Here is a 20,163-nt window from a genome sequence, read left to right on the forward strand (position 1 = left end):
AGGGAGCTCCGGCGGGTTTTCCTATCTGCTAATGGATTTCTTTCTGTGCCAGAGCTGGCAAGAGAAGTGCAAGGAAAGCTTTGAAATCACGGCGCTGTTTGAGCAGTCGGTCCCTCTGAGACGCCGAGATCGGTTTCTTTGTACTCTTAACGCGGGTTGCTGTCTGTCGGCGTGGCTCACGGGACCCTCGGCTGGATGCACAGCCTCTCCCTTTTCAGTTCCTTTGTCGGCAAAGTTTAATCCTCCGGCCGTTCTCTAGTGCTTGCTGGTAGCTAGCTCCGTTTTTCACTTCAAGCTGGAAATATGGCTGAGGTTTTGGTTTTCAGCGAGCGCAGACCCACTCGTAGCTATGCCAAGGTGTGTTTATCCTGTGCTATTGTTAACGCGATGGGCGGTGTAATGTGCCTGATAAAGCGTGTTAAAGCGCACATCGGTTCCCACTGCAGGATGAGAATAAGGCTGATCACCGAGGACAGCATCAGCAACCTTCCCGTTGCCGTGAAAATACCTCGGGAGCATTGCCATTACCGGTCTGAAGACGTTTCAGATATTAAAGATGTTCTGATAGTTGGGACAGCGTACGGCAAGGCGCAGAGCTGTACGGTGTTGACTCTCACCTGGAAATCCCCACATTGTTGGTGGCTTTGGCTGCTGCTGAAAGGATAAGGGCAAAAATTATTCACGCCTGCAGTTCTGCAACCCGCTATCAATGATTTTGATCCAGCGACTTTGGCGCGCTGCTGCCGGCCTTAAATCTTTGCCTTAATGTTCAAATACGCAGTAGCAAATTAAGGGGCCGCATCTCATTGTCGGAAGGGGATTTGGCACGGGTGCTCTTGCCCATCACTTGCCTCTCTAAGGGAGCGAAGCTCAGAGGTTATTCTCAGCCTAGTGAAAGTTTTACCTCTTGTCTGGCCTGGGGGAGGAGATTGTTGGTGTCACACTTAATTAATTCACTGCTAACGAGCTTTGCTGCTGGAGGACACGAGTAGGCACGCTTGCATGGTCTTTGGTCAGCCTTGCCCCTTTTTTGCTGGGGTCTAGCGTGGGCAAAGTGGCATGGTAGTCTCCCCTCCTGCTTGCCCTGATGGCACGGTGAGGCTTTGGGTCGATTTGTCACCGAATTGTGTGCGGACAAAGCGGGGCGAGCGCGTGGGGCTGCGCAGAGCTGCTCAGTGGAAGCAGTGGTTGTGGCCAGCGATGCTCAAACCTGCCAGTGCAAAGCCAGAGGAGGTGGCATTGAATAGCAACACAGGTTTAATTTAAAACTGCATTTGATTTGGCTTCTGTTTGTAAACTTTTACATTTGTCTTCTCCCTTTTTGCTCTTCTCTGTCCTTTTAACTGGACGTGTTGTAGCCTCTGGCATGTTGTGCCATTTCAGTGGAATTTTGCAGTGATGCTTCTTTTTTTTTTTTTTTTTTTTTTTAATTAAAAGTAGAAGGTAGCTGGTAGCGGTGCCCCCTCCTCCCTGCGCGCCCACACGGCAGCACGGGGAGCATCTTTTGACGGCGCGTTTGATGCCCCAACCCAACTTTGCACCGAAGCTCACACGAATCTTGTCGTTGGCTTCAGTCAGAGGCAGATCACTCAGCCGGCGGCGACTTCATCCCCTCTACTCGGCGGCTTAAAAAGAGCTTTTTAAGGCTGCTGCATTTTATGGGCGGGAATATCACAGGGCGCCCACTGAGCCTGGCTTGATCTCACTTCAAACCATGTGTTGGCTGCAGCGCGAGCGAGGCGCGCGCGGGTTGCACGCGGTGGGACGCCTTGCATCTCTCCGAGCTGAAGTCAGAACAAGCGGAAAGATCTCATGCGGATTAATTACCGGTTCTGTGTACCTGTCTGCACGTAGCGTGCCTTGGCCTCTTCCTTGGTTTAGCGGAGGAGCTGATTTGGTGGTGTGCAACTGGCTCCCAGTGTTTAAAAAGGTATTTGGTTCTGAGGAGCCCTGACGTGAGTACAAAGAGATAGCAGAGGTACTGGTGCAGGATACGGTCTTAAAAATGGTACACAGCTTTGCGATATTGTGCAGCTTTCTTTGTTGCATCTTCTTTTTTCTCATCTTTTTTCTCCTCTCTCTCCTCTCTCCTTGTCTTTTCTCTCCTCTCTCCTTGTCTTTTCTCTCCTCTCTCCTTGTCTTTTCTCTCCTCTCTCCTTGTCTTTTCTCTCCTCGTTTTTTCTCATCTTTTCCTTATCTCTCCTTTTTTTCGCTCATCTCCTTTTCCTCATCTCTCCTTTTTTTCGCTCATCTCCTTTTCCTCATCTCTCCTTTTTTTCGCTCATCTCCTTTTCCCCTCATCTCTCCCTTTCTTTCCCCTCATCTCTCCCTTTCCTTCCCCTCATCTCTCCCTTTCCTTCCCCTCATCTCATCTCTCCCTTTCTCTCCCCTCATCTCATCTCTCCCTTTCTCTCCCCTCATCTCATCTCTCCCTTTCCCTCCCCTCATCTCATCTCTCCCTTTCCCTCCCCTCATCTCTTTTTTTTCCTGGCTCCTGTCACAGCTGTATTTGTCAGCTGGACACGGGATGCTTTGGGACATAGGAGAGGACAGAGCTGGTGATCGTGTCACCCAAAGCAGCCTGTGTGCACTGCAGGAGGGGGGGTACAGGGCTGTCTGTTCCTTGGGCTCTGGGCTTTGAAATTTCAAACCGTCTCATTTTGTAATAAATTGTAATGGTCAAGGATATAATGTGAGGTCTTGAAGTAGATTGGATTTAAGCGGAAAAACCCTGAGTTTGAGGCTGAACCAAAGATCACAGCATCAGAAAGTTCCCTCCGGGTGTCTTGCGGCTTTTGCGGCTTCAGGAGCGGTGGGAGAGGTGCTGGTGGGGGGAACTGCCCCTCCAAACCGAACCGGGAGCGCTGAGGCAAAGCCCCATCGCTGGGGGTGTATTTGCAGCTGAGCTTTACAGCTGAACCTCCTGCAGAGTGAAACCGGGATTATGCTCAGCATCCTTCCTGGGGTCCGGGTTTGGGTCACCTGGAGGATGCTACGAGTTGGTGCGTGGCAGAACCAGGAGGCTGTGTGGTCCGGGCTGACCCGCCTGGCTTCAGAGCAGCCCACAGAGGAGTTACATCCATGGCATGAGCTGCCTTTCGTCTTATTTAGCTCGGTTCAGAGCCATTGCCCTCAATGCCTCCTGGGGAATCAGGGAGCTGGCTCTGGGATTCTCCCTCAAAACTGGCTGCACATCTTTGATCAGAGAGATAACATTCCCCAAGTATCAGCCCGGCAGACACGGCTGCCTCGCTTGCCGTCCAGACTGCTGCCGCCTCCCGCCACCTCTGTTGACATAGATGCCTTATTACCAAAATATATTCCGGCCCGTTTCCTTTTCCTGCAAATTTTTATCCTTGCTAAGACCCGCGGCTTTGCACCGCCAGACTCCTGCTCACCCATATCCATCTCTTTATGCTTTTTATGCTAAACCCTCTTTTGGTCTCATTACCCGCGCTGCCGTTTCCGCGCCACCCTCCATCTGGGGTCCTTCGCCGGTTGTCCTTCATCTTAACCGTGACCAGTTGACTTCCAGTGCTGGTAACCCCCCGTGAGCGCTGCTGCCTTGAAACTAGAACTAACTCCCCCATTAGCAACGCTGATGAATGAGCCAAGAACAAACCAGAACCTTAAAAGCCGCCCTCCGCAAAGCAGAAATCGTGGCTGGAGCTGCCCGGGAGGAGCAGCGGCATTTTGTTTCACGACGGAGAGGATGAGGGGTTGGGTTTTGCTTCATTTTGAATTCTCTGCCTTGGGTGTGGTGCCGTGAATTCTATCGTTTTGACGTCTTGTTGTAAAGTGGCTTCGAGGTACCAGGTGTGAAGAATGCCGTCTACAAATATGTTTAGCTAAAAAGAAGAAGAAGAAAGTATTAGAACAAACGATTGAAGTGGATTTTTCAGCCGTCGACTGCAGCCCTGTGCCCTGGTTGCCGGCAGAGCTCCCGCGCGGTCCTCTCAGCCTCTCCGGGTTACTGCAAAATGAACCCGTGGCCTTTTCCATCCCTACCTGTTGTCTTCCCCCGCTAATAAACCCCCAAGGGCACAGAGCCTGCTCTCGGAGGGTGAAGTTTGCTGGCAACTGCATTATTCTTTGAAAGCCTCATTGGAGCGGGAGCAGGCTGGCGGCGGGAGGCTGTGCCGATAGCCTACAGCTACTTCGGCAGGGTTATTTCTGTTTAAAAAGAGAGGAAAAAAGAAAAAAAAAAAAAAGAAGCAGCAATCCAGCAGTTGGGGAATTTAGTGATTCTTTATGCAGGTGTATCTTTCCAACCTAATCAATTTTCACACCTAATTCTCTTCCATGCGATCAGTGGTGGCAGAGATGATGCTCTTAGGCACTGACCCGGAGAGGGCGAGCGAGGCCGGTGGTTAGTGAGGATAACTTGGGGGTGACTGATGCACTCTGAGTTAGGTCTTTCTAAAGCTTATTAACTCTTGAATTGCATGTATTGATCCTCATCCCTGTGCAAATAAACTTCACTCTCCAGAGCAGCAGGGAGCAGGTATTTCTGTTGATACTTCACCTGCTGGTGTTCAAGTCATCCTTCCTCTGTCTCCTCTCCGAGGGACAGCCCAAAAAACCGGGTTCTTGAAGACAGTGGGAACCACTCAAGGTGGTGCTCAGGCGGCTCCGGCCAGCAAAATGGCACCAGTAGCTCAGAGCAGACAGAGCCAAAAGGGTTTGCAAGGCAGATGCTGAAAAATCATAGAATCACAGAAGGGTTTAGGTTGGAAGGGACATTAAAGATCACCCAGTCCCACCCCCTGCCCTGGGCAGGGCCACCTCCCACCAGCCCAGGTTGCTCCAAGCCCCGTCCAACCTGGCCTTGAACACCTCCAGGGATGGGGCAGCCACAGCTTCTCGGGGCAACCTGCCCCAGGGGATCACCACCCGCACAGGGAAACATTTCGCCTGTCCTCCCAGCAGAGGGGCTCCAGCCCTCCCAGCATCTCCGGGGCCTCCTCTGGTCCCGCTCCAACAGCTCCATGTCTCTCCTATGTTGGAGGCTCCGGAGTTGAACACAGTACTCCAGGTGGGGTCTCCCCAGAGTGGAGCAGAGGGGCAGAATCCCCCCCTCACCCTGCTGGCCACACTTCTTCTGATGTAGCCCGGGATATGGTTGGCCTTCTGGGCTGTGATCGTGCATTGCCGGCTCAGGCACATCTCTGATGTCCAGGACATCTCTGAGCCTCACTCCGTGCAATTCTCATGGCTGGATAGAAGCTGGAAAGCACTTCAGGAGAAGTGCTTCTACATGATGATTTTGTTGTGAGATTTTTCTTTTCAGTGAGTTGTGGAAATGCCCGGCTTACAGCTTGCAAGGGAGAAAGTAAAGATGATGACCAAAACTGCATTAAAAATTAGAACTTTTTTTTTTTTTCAATCTAGTGCTTCCCCCCACCTCATTTTGGAGTTGTTGCATATCAATTTCTTGGAATCCGCTTGTCATAATCAAATTCTAGCCCTCAGCTTGGTGACGTTAATAAAGGCGGTGTGATAAAGTCGAATTCATCTCATTTCTGTCTGCAAACAGCCCATTGTTGGATGAGTCACTTTAATCTATTAATCAGACTTATAATATAGCATTGTAACGAGGTTAAAAGTGCACAGCGATTTCCATTTTAAAGATATTCTCAATCAAGCAGAAGCTAATCTAACGCTGTAAGTCATCCCGTAATTCAATTGTACTAACCGCAGTACATGTAAAAACAAGATGTGTTACAACAAAGTCTCGAAAAAGCCCCGCAGATATTTATATCTTTGTAGAAAATAATGATTTACATTTTCAATAAGCCTGATTTGTCTTTGGGACAAATGTAATTCCTTTATCACAAGGAAGAATCTAATGGGAGTATTTTTACCTTGTCTGCTATGTTTTGGGTAAGTTATCTTGGTGCTGACCTTTAATTGGATTAGGCTAGAAGTCACTGTCAGGGAAAAAAATAATTAATATGGATCGGGTAGCTTCAAAAGTAAGAAAAATCAACAAATGAGGGGAAAAAAACATGAAGAAAAAAAAAAAGAACACAGGGCCTTCTTTGTTGGCCTTGAGTGGATTAATTTTACCGGCAGCTGAGCGCTGCTGTGTGGAGATATTTTTACCGCTTTCCATTAATAACAATTATTACGCCTCTGTTCCAGGCTTTGCGTGGGGGGGTCCACGGCATCGCCGTGGGGAGAGCCTGGCGCACCCCGTGCCCCCGGGCTGGATAACGCGCCGTGGGGTCGCTCCGGGCTGAGCCGGAAAACAAACGGTTGTCATTATTTGGCCGAAGATATTGAGCAAGTTAAAAACCGTTGAAATGATTTGGTGAGCGCCGGTGCCTCCAGCCTTGGCGTTTTAGTGGGAAGTGGTCTCTGGAAAGAGAAAAGTGGATGGAGGGAGGAAAAAGGTGGCTTTGTGGGCGGGGGGGGGTTATTCCTATGGGGTGGTGTAAATAAATTGGGATGTGGTCCTTTGTAAGGGATGGGTGAGAGTGGAGGGATGATGGGTACCGAAACCTTTGGGGTTGGGAGGGTTGTCTGTTCAGGACAGGAAGGGAGGGCGTTTTAGAGTGGAAAATACTATTAGTGGTGGTAGAAATCTTTTGAGATGGGTTCGGTACGAGAGTTGGTTGAAGTATAAATCCGAAAAGCTGCGTATCCCTGTGAGCACGGTCTGCGCAGGTGGCAAAACAGGCGTCGTTGCTTTTTACCTGCTTGCTTTGATATCGGCAGTTAAAGCAGGGTTAGCAGTAAGCCCTGTGTGGTCTGTTTTATATAAATATTATGCTTGCTATTGGGCTGCTGATAGAAGGAGAGAGAACTAATTAAGGAGATGGGATATCATCAGTAGATTTTTCTTCCCTGAGATTTTATGAGCAGTAATTTGAAAAGAGCCATATTAAAGTCACTGAGGAACAAGTTAATGCTGCGTTTCTAAGAATATTGCCCTTCTACTCAAAGATTATATTCAAGAATAAACAGTGTACAGTAGCTAATTGCTAGCTGACACATTATAATGGCTTTATTCTTCCAAAATTGAATTGGTCTGGTTTAAAAAAAAAAAAGGAAGAAGTCATGCAGTAACTTTTTAATTATTTAACGATGTATTTCTCAAAGAATAATTGAATCTGCGCTCAAGGCTTGGGGGGGGAGGTTGGACTGGTAGGTATTGACCACATTTGCAACCCAGCTGACACGGCTGCTGTTAAATAACCTATTATAGGTCCTGTCTCCTGCTCACGTTCCGGGCTGATGGCAGGTATCTGTTTTTTCCTCCCTAAATTAAGCTGCTAGGAATTTATTTCTCTGGGATTGTTCCTTTCTGTAGCGCCGTAGGCACAAACAACGGCGCGATATTAAAACCCACAGAAATCTGCGAAGGAAACCAATTAAATCTGGCAAGGAAAATAACAAGTGTGTGGCGCTCGCCTGGAGCTGCCGTGGTCCTGCCGGGCTTTGCCCCCGCGCTGTTTCTCCTCGCCCCAGCCTGGGTGGTGGTGGGACATTTGGGAGGGCAGCGCGGGGAGACCTGGGGTGGGCAGTGGGGCTGTCCCGGGCTCCGTTTGCCCCGTGGCTGCTGGTGAGATGGGACAGTCCCCAACGTTGTCATCGCCGATCCCTCCAAGAGAGCCCGAGCTCGCAGCCTGCGCAGAACTTGGTGCTCTCAGAGGGGTTCTGGTGCTCTGCAACAGGTAGAGGTGCAAAAAAAAAAATTACTTTATTTTTATTTTTTTTTAAGTTCTTGGTAGGAAGCGGTAATCCCTCAAAGCCAATTCCTTTCTTTGCTTCTCAGTCTGTGGGGATGGAGTTGCTTGCACCGGGAGGGTCTTTTAGGGATCTGCAGGAGCGATTGTGCAAATATTCCCCTATGTGCAAAGCACGGTTGTGCAATAGCGATGTATTCAGCATCCTTAGCAGAAATGGGCTTTGCTTCCTTGGGGCCAAATTTTCTCGCGAGTTAGTTGTTTTGGTGCTAATTTTGAAACCAGCTGGAGCACTTTCAGGCTTCTCGGGCAATCTGAGTGCCGCGGGTGTGACGGCAGCATGGGGGGGAGGATCAGCCATGCCTCAGCCTCTGCCGTGCCCCCGCGTTAGTCACGCAGCACCGCGGGGGGTCGGGGCTCCACCAGTAGCTGGCCTTCAGGTGCTGTCACGTCTTGCCCCCGAATCCGGCTTCGGTCAGCCTGGCACACTCCTGCTTTGCTCTGGATTTTGTTCCTACATAGAATGGTTTGGGTTGGAAGGGACTTTAAAGCCCACCCAGTGCCACCCCCTGCCCTGGGCAGGGCCACCTCCCCCCAGCCCAGGCTGCTCCAAGCCCCGTCCAACCTGGCCTTGAACACCTCCAGGGATGGGGCAGCCACAGCTTCTCGGGGCAACCTGCCCCAGGGGCTCACCGCCCGCACAGGCAACAATTTCTTCCAAATATCTCATCTAAATCTACTTACTCTCCCCGTTTGAAGCCATTCCCTCTCATCCTACCACTCCATGCCCTTGGAAGAAGTCCCTCCCCACCTTTCTTGTAGGTGCCCGGAGACCGCCACTGCACTTCCATCACTGCTCCCGTTAGGGCATGCCATGCTGTCCCCAGGAGGACCCGATGCCTAGACCCAAGGCACCTCCGTGCTGTGTCCCACCACATCCTGAACCCAGGGCTCACCCAGCTTCTCCCAGCGCGGGAGGCCCTTTCCCTCAAAGGAACCGTGAGCTCAGCTGGAGCCGAGCCCTTTCAAACCTACATAAAATAATGCAAGCAAGCTGTTTCTTCTTTCTGGCGTCCCCAGCATGCAGCGTTTAATCCACCGGAGAAAGCTGCTTTGTGTTTAAGCAAAAGGCTGTTTATTGGTATTTATAGGTAGAGGGGAAGTCGGACTAAATGATCACAGTTGTTCCTTCTGCCTTTATAATCCACGCCATGTAATTAAAGCACAACTTTTCAAGTCGGTCTTTCCCTCCGGTGTTTTGTTAATTCTGTATTTAACACAAAATTTGGTATTCCGGTTCTTACGGTGGGACCTCGGCAGCAAACCGCGGGGCGGGCAGCTGGTGCCCCAGCCAGGGCTCAGAGACCCGGCCCAGCCAGCCCACGGGGACAGCCAAGGAAAAAACATTTGCTTAATTTTCAGCACACGCTCATGCAGTTTTCCCAAGCGGAGACGTTTCCTGGAAGAAGGCCCCGTAGCATACTAATGCACCCATTATGGTTTTAAAGTTAAATCTACACAATACGATGTTTCTGAGACAGCCAAACGCAGGCTTTAATTCCTGGAAAGAGAAGTCAGCCTTGCCTGAAAGGTGACAACGGAGCAAAAGGGAAGAAGCTCAACATGAGCCGGCAATGTGCGATCACAGCCCAGAGGGCCAACCACATCCTGGGCTGCATCGGAAGAAGTGTGGCCAGCAGGGCGAGGGGGGGATTCTGCCCCTCTGCTGCGCTCCAGGGAGACCCCACCTTGAGTGCTGCCTCCAGCTCTGGAGTCCCCAGCACAGGAGAGACATGGAGCTGTTGGAGCGGGGCCAGAGGAGGCCCCGGAGATGCTGTGAGGGCTGGAGCCCCTCTGCTGGGAGGACAGGCTGGGAGAGTTGGGGGGGTTCAGCCTGGAGAAGAGAAGGCGAAAAAGGGGAGACCTCAGAGCCCTTTCCAGTGCCTAAAGGGGCTCCAGGAGAGCTGGGGAGGGACTTTTTCCAAGGGCATGGAGTGATAGCATGAGGGGGAATGGCTTCAAACTAGAAGAGGGGAGATTTAGATGAGATGTGAAGAAGAACTTCTTCCCTGTGCGGGTGGTGATCCCCTGGGGCAGGTTGCCCCGAGAAGCTGTGGCTGCCCCATCCCTGGAGGTGTTCAAGGCCAGGTTGGACGGGGCTTGGAGCAACCTGGGCTGGTGGGAGGTGGCCCTGCCCAGGGCAGGGGGTGGCACTGGGTGATCTTTAATGTCCCTTCTAACCCAAACCATTTTGTGTTTCTATTTGAACCCTGACACAGCAGGGGGAGGTACAGATGGGCATCATCCAGCTTCAGCAGTTAGCACCAAGAGTTGAAACTCATGCGCTCCCCACTGTTCTTCTGAGCTGCTGTACCCACACCCTTCTGCAGGCTCTGGGGTGGAGTGGCCCTATAACTCTGTCATGCGTCAGACCTGCCAGCTCTTGTGTCACCTCTGTCACACCAATACATGTGGCTGCGTAGGGACACATCCTGCTCATTGCCCTGTGGAGCCAGCACCTTCCCAGTTAGTCCTTAGGTTGGACCAGGGCACGGTGAGTGCCTTGGGCAGCGCCATGGGAGTAGCCGTGCTGTTGTCTCCTCTTCCATCAAGTCTTGAGGCCTCCCTTATTTTACTCTCGCTCGGTGGCCAGAGGTGTCTTTGCAGACAAGAAATGAGGGCAGGGAGGGGAGACCCATCAGTATACCCCGGACCCCGTGTTCCTGCTGTGATGCGGCAAAGTGTCTTGTGATGCTCTACATGACGGATGGGATATAAAAATGAAGTTATGTTTCCATCTAAAATGAAGTTATGTTTCCTTCTAAATATGCCTCCTTAGTCTGCAGGAGTTTGAAGAGCTGATCTTAAAACCAGGTGGTGATGGTCTTCAGCGTAACCTGGTGAGGTAGCCCAGGGGTCCCTGGGCGTTTGTAGTGCGCGTTTGCAGCATGTGTTGGGCGTCACCGCGGGCGCTGGTGTGACAGGCGCTCTGTTATTCTAAGCATTAGTGTTTGTGTGCATTTTACACATTATAGCGTTGCATTATTTAAAGGTAATGCATTATTCAACACTCTTCTCCTCGGTACGGAGAGTAGGTCACTTCCCGCGACTCCGCGTGAGTGAGTTAGGATGTTGTCTCTTATGTAATCCTTGCAAGGTGATGTCTGCATAATGGAAACCGTAATGCTATAGGGCTGATTAATAACGTTTAGTACTCCATTAATGAGGAATTTTAGGGAAATGTGCGTAGAAGGCATCTGTGTTATCATACTCGGCTTGTTCCTTCTGCTCGAGTGCCTGGAACCAGAAGAATAATCATTACTTAGTTAATAACGATGCGCTTCCTAAAATAAAGGCTTGTAAATTCATTTTTATGCCCATAATCGTATTTTCTGCTGCGAGAAGAGTGAGGGAGCGGGGAATTGTCTCTTTCCCGTCTTCCTGACACAATGTATATAAAGATTACAAGCATATAATAAGAGTGTTTGTCCTAGCTAAATGCTCCTTCTCTTCGGTTAATCAGCGTTCGTTTGCGAGCGTGGCACGCCGCTTGCGGAAGGCGATGCAATCACGGGGGTGGTGTGGCAGATTTAAATCAGTAATAAAAGCCCTGGGGAAATTAAGAAGACAAAACATTAACCGCAGGCTAAACATTAACATATATTAGCATTTTTATTACACCTGTAGAAATGGTAGATGGGCTTGGTTACTACTATTAAAAAGTTTATGTTCTATCCCACATCGTCGCAATGTATATTTTGGGTTTTAGGTCCTTTAGAATTTAATTAAGCGGATTTCTATAGCAGCGCTTGAGTAATAGACTTCAGGTCCACTTTTATGGTGACTTTGAAGATAAAGAACGCGTCTGTGCCCCGTTTATAATGCTAATAATAGGCAGAGTAGGTTGTGAAAAAGAATTGGGGAAGAAGCACTGGTGCAGGCAGCAGTGAGCCTTACTGGTCAAACTGGGTTCCATCACTGAACGATGCGCGGGGTTCCGTGGGCACCAGTTGGTTCCTCCGAAGGCATGCATGTCTTCTTGAGGTCTGCGGTCGTCCTCTGCTGTGCGTACCGTAGCAAATCACCCTTTCAGAGGCTGTGTTCAAATCAATTATAATAGTTAATCGCTTTTCAGTTTAACGTGCAGCTTCTCCCAAAGGAAACTCGGGAATAGGTATAAAATGACATATGTGAACTCCAGAGAGCAGAGGAGATTGCGGGAGGAAATCGTCAAAAATGAGGCTGTCCCCTTGAGAGGGGAGGAAAAAAAAACCAACCCCAACCTATTTCTTCCTGGAGAGTGAATCTATAAGCAGAAGAGTTCACCGAGAAGACAAATGGAAACTCCATGTAAAGTTTACGCAAAGGTCAACTACAGCGAGCTCTCCTTCAGAGCAGAGTGGAGCTCATGGGCTGAATGAGAAGCGGCAGCAGCAGCGGGTATTCAGCGCTGTCTAATGCACTCTCTTCTCTTCCGAGGGGAAGTTGATTAGCTTTTTTTTTTTTTTTTCAAAAAAAATCTTCCAGAAAATTACCTTTAAAACGCTCTTACCCTTAAAAGCGATGCTTAGATTGGCGCTGAGGATCACACGTGTGCTGCCTTCCAATCTTTCCCCACCTGGGTTCTGCTTGCTGATGTGCCAGGGGAGAGGTTTTTGCCCGCTGCGGCCGCTCTGCCTCGTGCCTGGGCAACCGAGTGGCTCCGGTGGGTGGCCCGGTGGTCCTGCTGGTGCTGGGCTGGGAGTGCCTGCAGGGACTTTGCCCTCTGTCAGCTCTGCTGAGGCTGTGATGCTTTGCATAGAACCAGGTACTGCGGTCACTACTCTTATTTTTTTTTTTTTTTTTTGGACGTAATTTTACCCTAGCCCCGTGGTCCCGGTTGCTTGTGGGCACCCACGTGGACCAGTGGGACCCTTGTGGTTGCCGTGGTGGCGGATCTGGTCCCCGGCTGCTCGCGGTGCATCGTTCCCGACAAGTTCCCTACAATTCTCCGGTACCTCTTACCTTAAATTAATGGGGAAGCATTAAAGGGGGCTGATGGTGCTACTCCATTCGCTGCCTCCCTGCGCTCCTCTCAAAATCGATGTTCCTTCTCAAAGCGGAGCCGTTACGTGGCGTGTGGCTCCCGGGGGCGGCGGGAACCAGCTGCTTCCCCATCCGGTGCGGGGATGGTCGGCAGGCGGGGGACCGCGGGGTCCCCGAGGAGCTCTGCCCGGCCGATGGGATAAAGAAATGGGGCGGTGGGTAGCGGTTGGCAGGAGGTAAATGGTTCCCCTCGTGGCCCGGGTCACGCTCGCGTGGAGGAGGCTAATGAAATCGGGTAATTAGTGAGTTTTTTATGAGCTGGGGCAGGGAAATTTAGCTTTAGCTCTTAAAGTATTGGGGGCTTGTAAAAGTTCTGGGCTTGGGGAAGGTTTTGCTTGTGTCCCATCGTGGCAGTTTTTTGGTGGACTGGCAGATTCTCTTAAAAGCAAACCAACGCTCTGTCGTGGTTTAGGTCAAATCGGCTACTGGGGACCTGGGAGACCCCAGATGGGACCGACAGATGCTCTCCTCTACCCTTCTTCAGGGCCCCCACCCCCTGTTGCCTAAAACCCACACTGCCGTTTGATTTACTTACTCTTTTTTTTTTTTTTTTGTGGCCTGATGTTTCAAACTTCAGCCTGTTCTGGGGCTGTGTGCGATGTGAAAAAGGAGACCGCACGGCTCCTGCGCTGGATATACTTTAGATAAGGACTCGTGTATATATTTACGATCCCGCTGACAGCGTGCGGAGCCCGAGGAGAAGAGCCAGCGGTTCCATTCTGTCGATTGGCTTTGCACTTCCCATTTGTGTGGTTGTGTGGTGGGAGGCAACCACGTATCACCGCTGTCGCTCGATATTATTTTAGCACACGCGATGAGATACGCCGCCTTCCTTTCGCTCTCGCGGGCATCCCACCTTGCTGGTGCTCTGGCTGTCCCTGCTCCTGCATCCCAAAGCATGCGATGCCCAGAGAGCTGCAGCATCTCACTTTTTTCCCCCTGGAGGTCCGAGGCTTGTGTTGTCCCTTCTCTGACTGCCCTACAGTGGCATTTTTTTGGACTTCTTAAAATTTGGAGCTGGCTTTAAAATAGCAGTGATTAGGAAGAGAGTGGGGAAAGTGGGTTCCTGAGCTCGCAGCGGGGACACAAAAAGGGATAAAGATTGAAACAGGATTTCTGAGCTGCTGTCCTAGGACCGCTTGTGGCCAGGCAGTCTTTGGCAGATGGTTTGTGAAATCCTTCCCTCCCCTGCCCCCCCCGAAAGCGCACGCGATGCCGTCCCTGCGAATGAGCAGGCAATCTGTTACTTCTACATCCTCTCACTTTATTTAAAGTTCAAATCTCAGCCGGCTTTTGGTTTGACTAAAATGTGACAATCATTTCACCGCGACTTTGCAAGATGGACTGCAGGGTTGTGGGGTTGTGGGGTTTTTTTTGTTGGGTTTTTTTTTGTTGTTTTTTTCTGAAAAGATTAGTTGGTCCTTGAATAAATAAATAAGTAAAAAAATTGGATGCATTGCTCAGACTTTCCAGCTCCTATCTCTGAAGATTTAATCCGCTGTCCCATGTCGGCGCTAGCATGATGCTGTTTGTGGTTCCATCCCTTGCTGGAGCCCGTGGTACCCAGAGGCCGAGTGGGGTTGTGCGGATGCGGCTGAGCACCCGATGGTGCCGGGTGGGAGATGAGGCAGCCCCGGTCCGCCCGGCCGCTCTGCTGTTTGAAGTGCCGTTGTTCGCCCTGTCGCTCACACCCTCCCCTCACATTCAGTGTGTCTCAGCATCCTTGGGGGGAAAAAAAGCCTTGATCCTGGACTTGCTCTTCTCTTGGGGTTCAATAGGCTTCATCAGCTGAAAGGCAGCTTTGGAAAGAGCGGGGGGGAATCAAAGGGAGTCATCAAAGCTGACAGCTTCAAATATCTGACCTTTTCCCGCTTCTCTCCTCCGCTTTACGTGCCCGTGCAGAGCCAGGGTACAGCGATGCTGCTTTTGTGACGTTGCTTGTTCTGCGCCCGTTGTGGCTGCCCCATCCCTGGAGGTGTTCAAGGCCAGGTTGGACGGGGCTTGGAGCAACCTGGGCTGGGGGGAGGTGGCCCTGCCCAGGGCAGGGGGGTGGCACTGGATGGTCTTTAAGGTCTCTTCCAACTCTAACCATTCTATGATTGGTGTACCCTGTGTTTCCCTGGGGTGGTTTCTTGTCAGGTCTGGTCTCTGACCTCCCCGTAGGCTCGGAGGGCACCTTTGGGGGGGTGAGGGCTGCAGACCCCCGTGCATCCTCACCCTCTCCTGCTGATCTGCCCATCGCGGGGACTGTGGCCCCAGCCAGCACAGAGGGAGCACGGGATGTGCAGACCCATTCTGCAGTGGTGGGGTTTCGGGTGTTCCAGATACCCTTGTCCAACTCTCCTGCTGCCCCAGGATTTCCTCCTAGTCCCAGCGGTCGCATCAGGGGACTACCTCCAAATTTTATGAGGGACAAGCGCTAAAGGAAAACCCAAAAGGCAAAGAAAGCAATTGTGTTTGTTTTTGTTACTCCCTTCCTGCATCTGGTTTTTAAGCCTGCACGTGATTTGAGGAGGGTGGTAGGGCTGATTACATTCTTCTGCAACACTCGGGTTTGGCAAGACGGAGAGGAAACACAGCCAAGGGGAGGGCAGCAGAGAGAAAAACCAGGTAAGATGCTGCAGAAACTGCTTCCCCAGCAGCTGCAGGAGGAGCCGCTCCGGCGGAGGGGACCTCAGGTGCAGAAGGGACCGGTGGCAGCATCTCTTTGCACCGCGCCGCGAACCAGCGACGGCAGTGCCCCAGGAGGGTTCTCTTTTGCTCTCCGTTGTACGGCAGCCTGAGCAAACAGACTGTGCTGCCCTTGATAACAAAAGAGGTGACATTACTAATTTATTTGCCCGTCCAAACGCGGGATGTAATAGAACAGAATTAATCTCTTCCCTTTACACATCAGATGCTTGTAGCTTTGGGCGGCGGGTGGGCTTTTAGCCTCCGGTGTGTGGCTAACTGGGAATTTAGCTGCGCCGCCTTGGTTTGGTGTGGGGTGAAGATAAATGAGGTGCTGCAAGGAACGGGTGTTTTATGGGTGTGTGGTTGGTCCCACGCCTGGATGCGGGTGGTGGGATGAGGAAAGAGGGGTGGGTGTTATCTGCGGTGCCTTCATGATCCCAGCAGTCGGCCGAGCCCCCACGACGCAGCGTGGATGGTCCTACAGAACAGTGCAGGGTGGTTCAAAAGGGGATTTTCCCAGTGGTGGTGGTGCTCCCAGGGGGGACACTGCTGTCCCTCAGTGGTCTTCCAGAGAAGGAAATGGCTCAAATGCATCGGCAGCGGGGGCTGCCGCGGTGCTGCTGGCTGAGTCTCGGGACGGTGGCCGCGTGGGAGAGCTTTAATGAGTCATTTTGGATTCCTTCCCTCACTGCTGCAGCCCCTTACCGAATCATCTGTATGCTAATGAGCTAATTTGTGTCATTAACAGAGCCCTGTTAATCAAGACCTCCCATGGTATGACCGGGCTGTAGCCACAAGGCTTGCCGTAGCTTAGGCCCTGATTTTTTTTTAATTAGTACCAATGTGTGCGATGCTCATCCCTGGGCACCTGCGGCGCAGCCCGTGCGGATGCTGAGCTGCCTCGCGATGCAGAACCCGGGTCGTGGGATTTCCCTTGAGAAGGGGAGGTGTCTCCCAAAAGCCTCCCGAGAGCAGTGGAACGTGGAGTCCCCGAGGTGCCACGGCTTTTGGCAAAGAAGGAGCAGGGAACATCTTGACCCCCATCCTGCCGGCATGAGCTTAAACTGGTACCGGGAGCTCTGCCGGTCACGCCTGCAGCTCGGGGGTTTTGATGATCACGGGGCGCTTTGATGCCTGGAAATCGTGCCTGAAATGTCCTGCCTTCCCTCCCCCGTGGGGTACAGGAGGGTGATTGCATCCTTAAGGCGGCGGTTTGCTTTCAGGTGCTTGTGCGAGCCATGGGGGAGATGGAGATGACGGGATGACAGACCAGCTCACATGCAGGGGCATCGCAGCTATTTTCCTGCCGCGTTTCTGGTCCCAACACTTCCTCACGCTGCTGTGTTTGTGTTTTCCAGCTCAGTCGGTTATGCGGCCACGCTCAGCAGAGGCAGTACCGATCAGCTAATTATCCCGAAGACCTTTTCGTGGACAAGAAAGTCCTGAAGGTGACTCACATCGAGCCAGAAGAAACTTTGTCGAGCAGGAGGAGGTGAGAACACCGGGGCTGAGCGCGGTGCCCGCGGGATGGGCTGCAGGGCCGGTCGCCGTACGGGATGGCCCCGTGGAAGTGGGTGGAAGAGCTCCTTATTTCCCTTACCCATAAACCTGCGGCTGGTTTCGACTCTGAGCATCAGAGCTGCTCTGTGGCTGGCTCTGAAGTGCAGTGAGGTGCCTACCTGTGTTTTCTCACCCAGTGCATCTATTTTTAATTTTTATTATTTTTTTTTTTTAACCTGTAAAACCTTTTCCCGCTTTTCATCTTTGTTTTGCTTTTTCGCACTGCACCAGGCAGCCGGGCTCATACACCAAACGCCTTGTGTGGGTTTCTTGGGCACTGCTATAGCAGTAGAAATACTCACAGGTGTAATTATAGGTGGGAATTGTTGCTCTAACCTGAAACGCTGCGTGTGTGTAGGTAAGGGGGACTCATTTAACTTTTTTATGCAGTCTTTTGCGGTAGTTCAGCAATGTTAACAGCCTTTTCCTGAATATTTTCAAAGCGAAGCAGGTGCCTCTGCTGCTGTGCTTCCTTCCCTCTGCAGATAGAAGCTGTAGTTCAGTGGGCTCACGCTGGGGTGTCAGGGAGAAGCATCTCCCCTCTGGATCGCGCAGCGCACCCAGAGACGTGCAGTGCCTTTACTGCCGTCTTGAATACAAGAAAAATCCCTGCGGAGGAGAAACAGGCAAGCTCGGCAATTTTTGGAACTGAGGATAGCTTAAGTTGGATGGATTTCTCTTTAAAGAGTAACAGGGCCGCATTCTTGGTATGGTTCCCATGAGATAGAGCACCAGGGCTTGCATTCCTCCCTTGTCTCGACCCGTCGGAGGGTTACACAGCCCAGGCTCTGTCCGAGATGTCCTTTGAGGACTGTGAAGTCTAACGAAATCTGCTGCGATGAATTACGTGAGCTCATAGCTGCAGATACAGAGGAGTTTCTCCCTTCCCTTCCCTTCCCCTCCCTGCCCGGTGGGGACCTCTGCTCCCCAGGGAAGTTTTCTTCCATCCATTTTCCCCAGCGCTGCCGGGGGCTGCGGGATGGGGAGCAAGGCAGTGCCTAGCATGTGAGGAGCTGGGTGCGATGGGCAGCGTAAGGCTTGTCCTGCTCGGGGTTCGGCATACCTGAAACCCCGTGTCTTGCCTTATTTTAGCTTTCAAAATGGTGTTGGCTGGACCTCCTGCCCCACCATAAGCCCAGCGCAGGAGATGGCCGCAGGAGGTGGTTCGTGCAGGAGCTGAATGTCTGAAGCACCCCTCCAAGATGTGCAGGGGGGTCATGGGCTGAACTTCCACCCTTTGGAGGGGGTTTGGCTCCTCGGCCAAAGGTTTATTGCCATGGACAGTGAGGGATGGGTTGGTGCTTGCCATATCCCGACTCGTGGTGAGCCAGGGTTGGACCTGGTGGCCCTGTGCTGCGTTGGGGTGACCGGAGCAGGCACAGGCTCCTGGGCAGCAGAAAGGCAGAGCGGAGCAGTGCTGACTGCCTTCCCTGGCGCTGGGGCCTCTTCTCCTTGTGTCGCCTGCCCCCAGCCGGTGGTCAGGGGCTTCGTCTGGAGAGACAACCCCACCAAATCCCCCAGCAAAGGGGGATGGAAGGAGCTGGGCACCCCTTCTGCACTCCAGCCTGCCAAAACTTGCTCCCAGCTGGCTGGGCATGGAGGTCCCACCGCTGCGGGCGCCGAGGGATGCCCCAGGGAATGGTCCCAGCTCGAGGTGCTGACCTCTCATCGTCCCTCCCGGGGAGGAAGGAGGCCAAAAAGTAATCTCTTCTGAAGGGGGAATCCTGCGGAACTGAACCCAAGGCAGAGCCTGTGAGGCCAAGTCTTACTTCTTCCAGTCCCTGCCATTCATTGGGTGTTAGGAATTGGATATTAGGAAAAAGTTCTTCATGGAAAGGGTTGTCAAGTGTTGGAAGAGGCTGCCCAGGGCGGTGATGGAGTCACCATCCCTGGGGGTATTTAACAGAGGGGCAGACGTGGTGCTGAGGGACGTGGGTTAGTGGTGGGTTTGGCATTGTTAAGTTGATGGTTGGACTCAATGATCTTAAAGATCCCTTCCAGCCTAGGTGATTCGGTGATTCTGTATTATCACCCTTTTTGTGCCATTTACCCGATTAAGTCTGCCAGCGATTCCCGGTGACAGCTGCTGAGTGCCCCCCGAGGGGACTGACCTGGGCTGAGGGACGGGCGCATCCCGCTGCCATGGCCCCTGTCCCCTTCCTGGTGGCTGTCAGAGTCCCCGGGGTCAGCCTGTGTCCCGGCACCTCTGGACCGCTGCCTATGGAGACCTGCTGGGGACAAAGGTCCCTGGTGCCGGGAAGGGAGGGTGCAGGGTGGAGGTGCAGCCTGGTTCGCATCCCCTCTGCCTGGTGTGGGCACCGCTGCTGCGGCTCCTCCTGCCCTCCTGGGGCAGAGCCACCTTTCCCGGGTGTCATTTGCCCCCTTCGAATGGGAACCGTGACCCCACGGCCAGCCCAAGCGTACGCATTTTCAACAGCGCAACCGTACAGAAGTGTTACCCTTCTGTATGGGTCTGTGCTGAGAGCATCTGCTCTGCTCTGCCACCAAAACCGCCACCTGCCCTCGCAGGGATGTTGGATGGCCAACATCAGGCAAAGTGACGATGCTTCATGGCTTGTTTGCACCCAGCTGCGTTCTGGTTGTGTTTGTGTGACTGCCCTCCGCTGGTTAAAATGCACCAACCCCATCTGCTTTTTCTCTTTTAACTGAACATCATCTTTGTCCCCCCCTTTCTTTCAGGGAACTCATTACGAAGCTGAAGTCCCACAGCAGTTTCTACAGCAGCTTGCCAGAGTACGTCTGCAGCCACAGCTCTGCTGTTCAGAACGACACTCTTTGCTGGAACGGACAAGAAGTCGTGGAGAGGTGAATCGCGTCTCCCTTCCTCTCCCTCTCCCCAGCGCCCTTATTAACCAGGCACAGGAGTGGTCTGTGGCCGAGACACTGCTCATTCCCTTTAAAAAGAACCTTTTACAGACCCGGCGTCTGCCCGTGCTGCGGCTCAGATGGATGTGCAAAGTCTGCACGGAGAGGAGAAGCGGTGGTGTGCTGCCCTCCACTGAGTTTTCTGTGCTCTGCTGTGAAATCTCTGCAGCCGTGACCGCTCTCGGTGGCGGTGGGGTGGTGGCGGTGAGCCAAGAGGGGAGAGCAGCGGCCGCTCAGCGCAGCCCTGTCCCCGCGGGGGGGGGCCCCG

At 52.3% G+C, this 20,163-nt stretch overlaps 1 protein-coding gene across 1 annotated transcript in view; it reads left to right on the plus strand.

The window, feature by feature from the left end:
- The window catches only part of GPC3 (glypican 3), a 166,339-nt gene that overhangs the window by 74,431 nt on the left and 71,745 nt on the right, over positions 1-20,163 (plus strand). Inside the window, exons 3-4 of the mRNA XM_009881795.1 lie at positions 16,808-16,941; positions 19,710-19,835. Of these exons, the coding sequence (XP_009880097.1) occupies positions 16,808-16,941; positions 19,710-19,835 (260 nt within the window). The remainder of the gene's footprint in view (positions 1-16,807; positions 16,942-19,709; positions 19,836-20,163) is intronic.

This window comes from Charadrius vociferus, unplaced genomic scaffold (genome assembly GCF_000708025.1).
Source record: "Charadrius vociferus isolate BGI_N301 unplaced genomic scaffold, ASM70802v2 scaffold472, whole genome shotgun sequence".
Lineage (NCBI taxonomy): Eukaryota > Metazoa > Chordata > Aves > Charadriiformes > Charadriidae > Charadrius > Charadrius vociferus.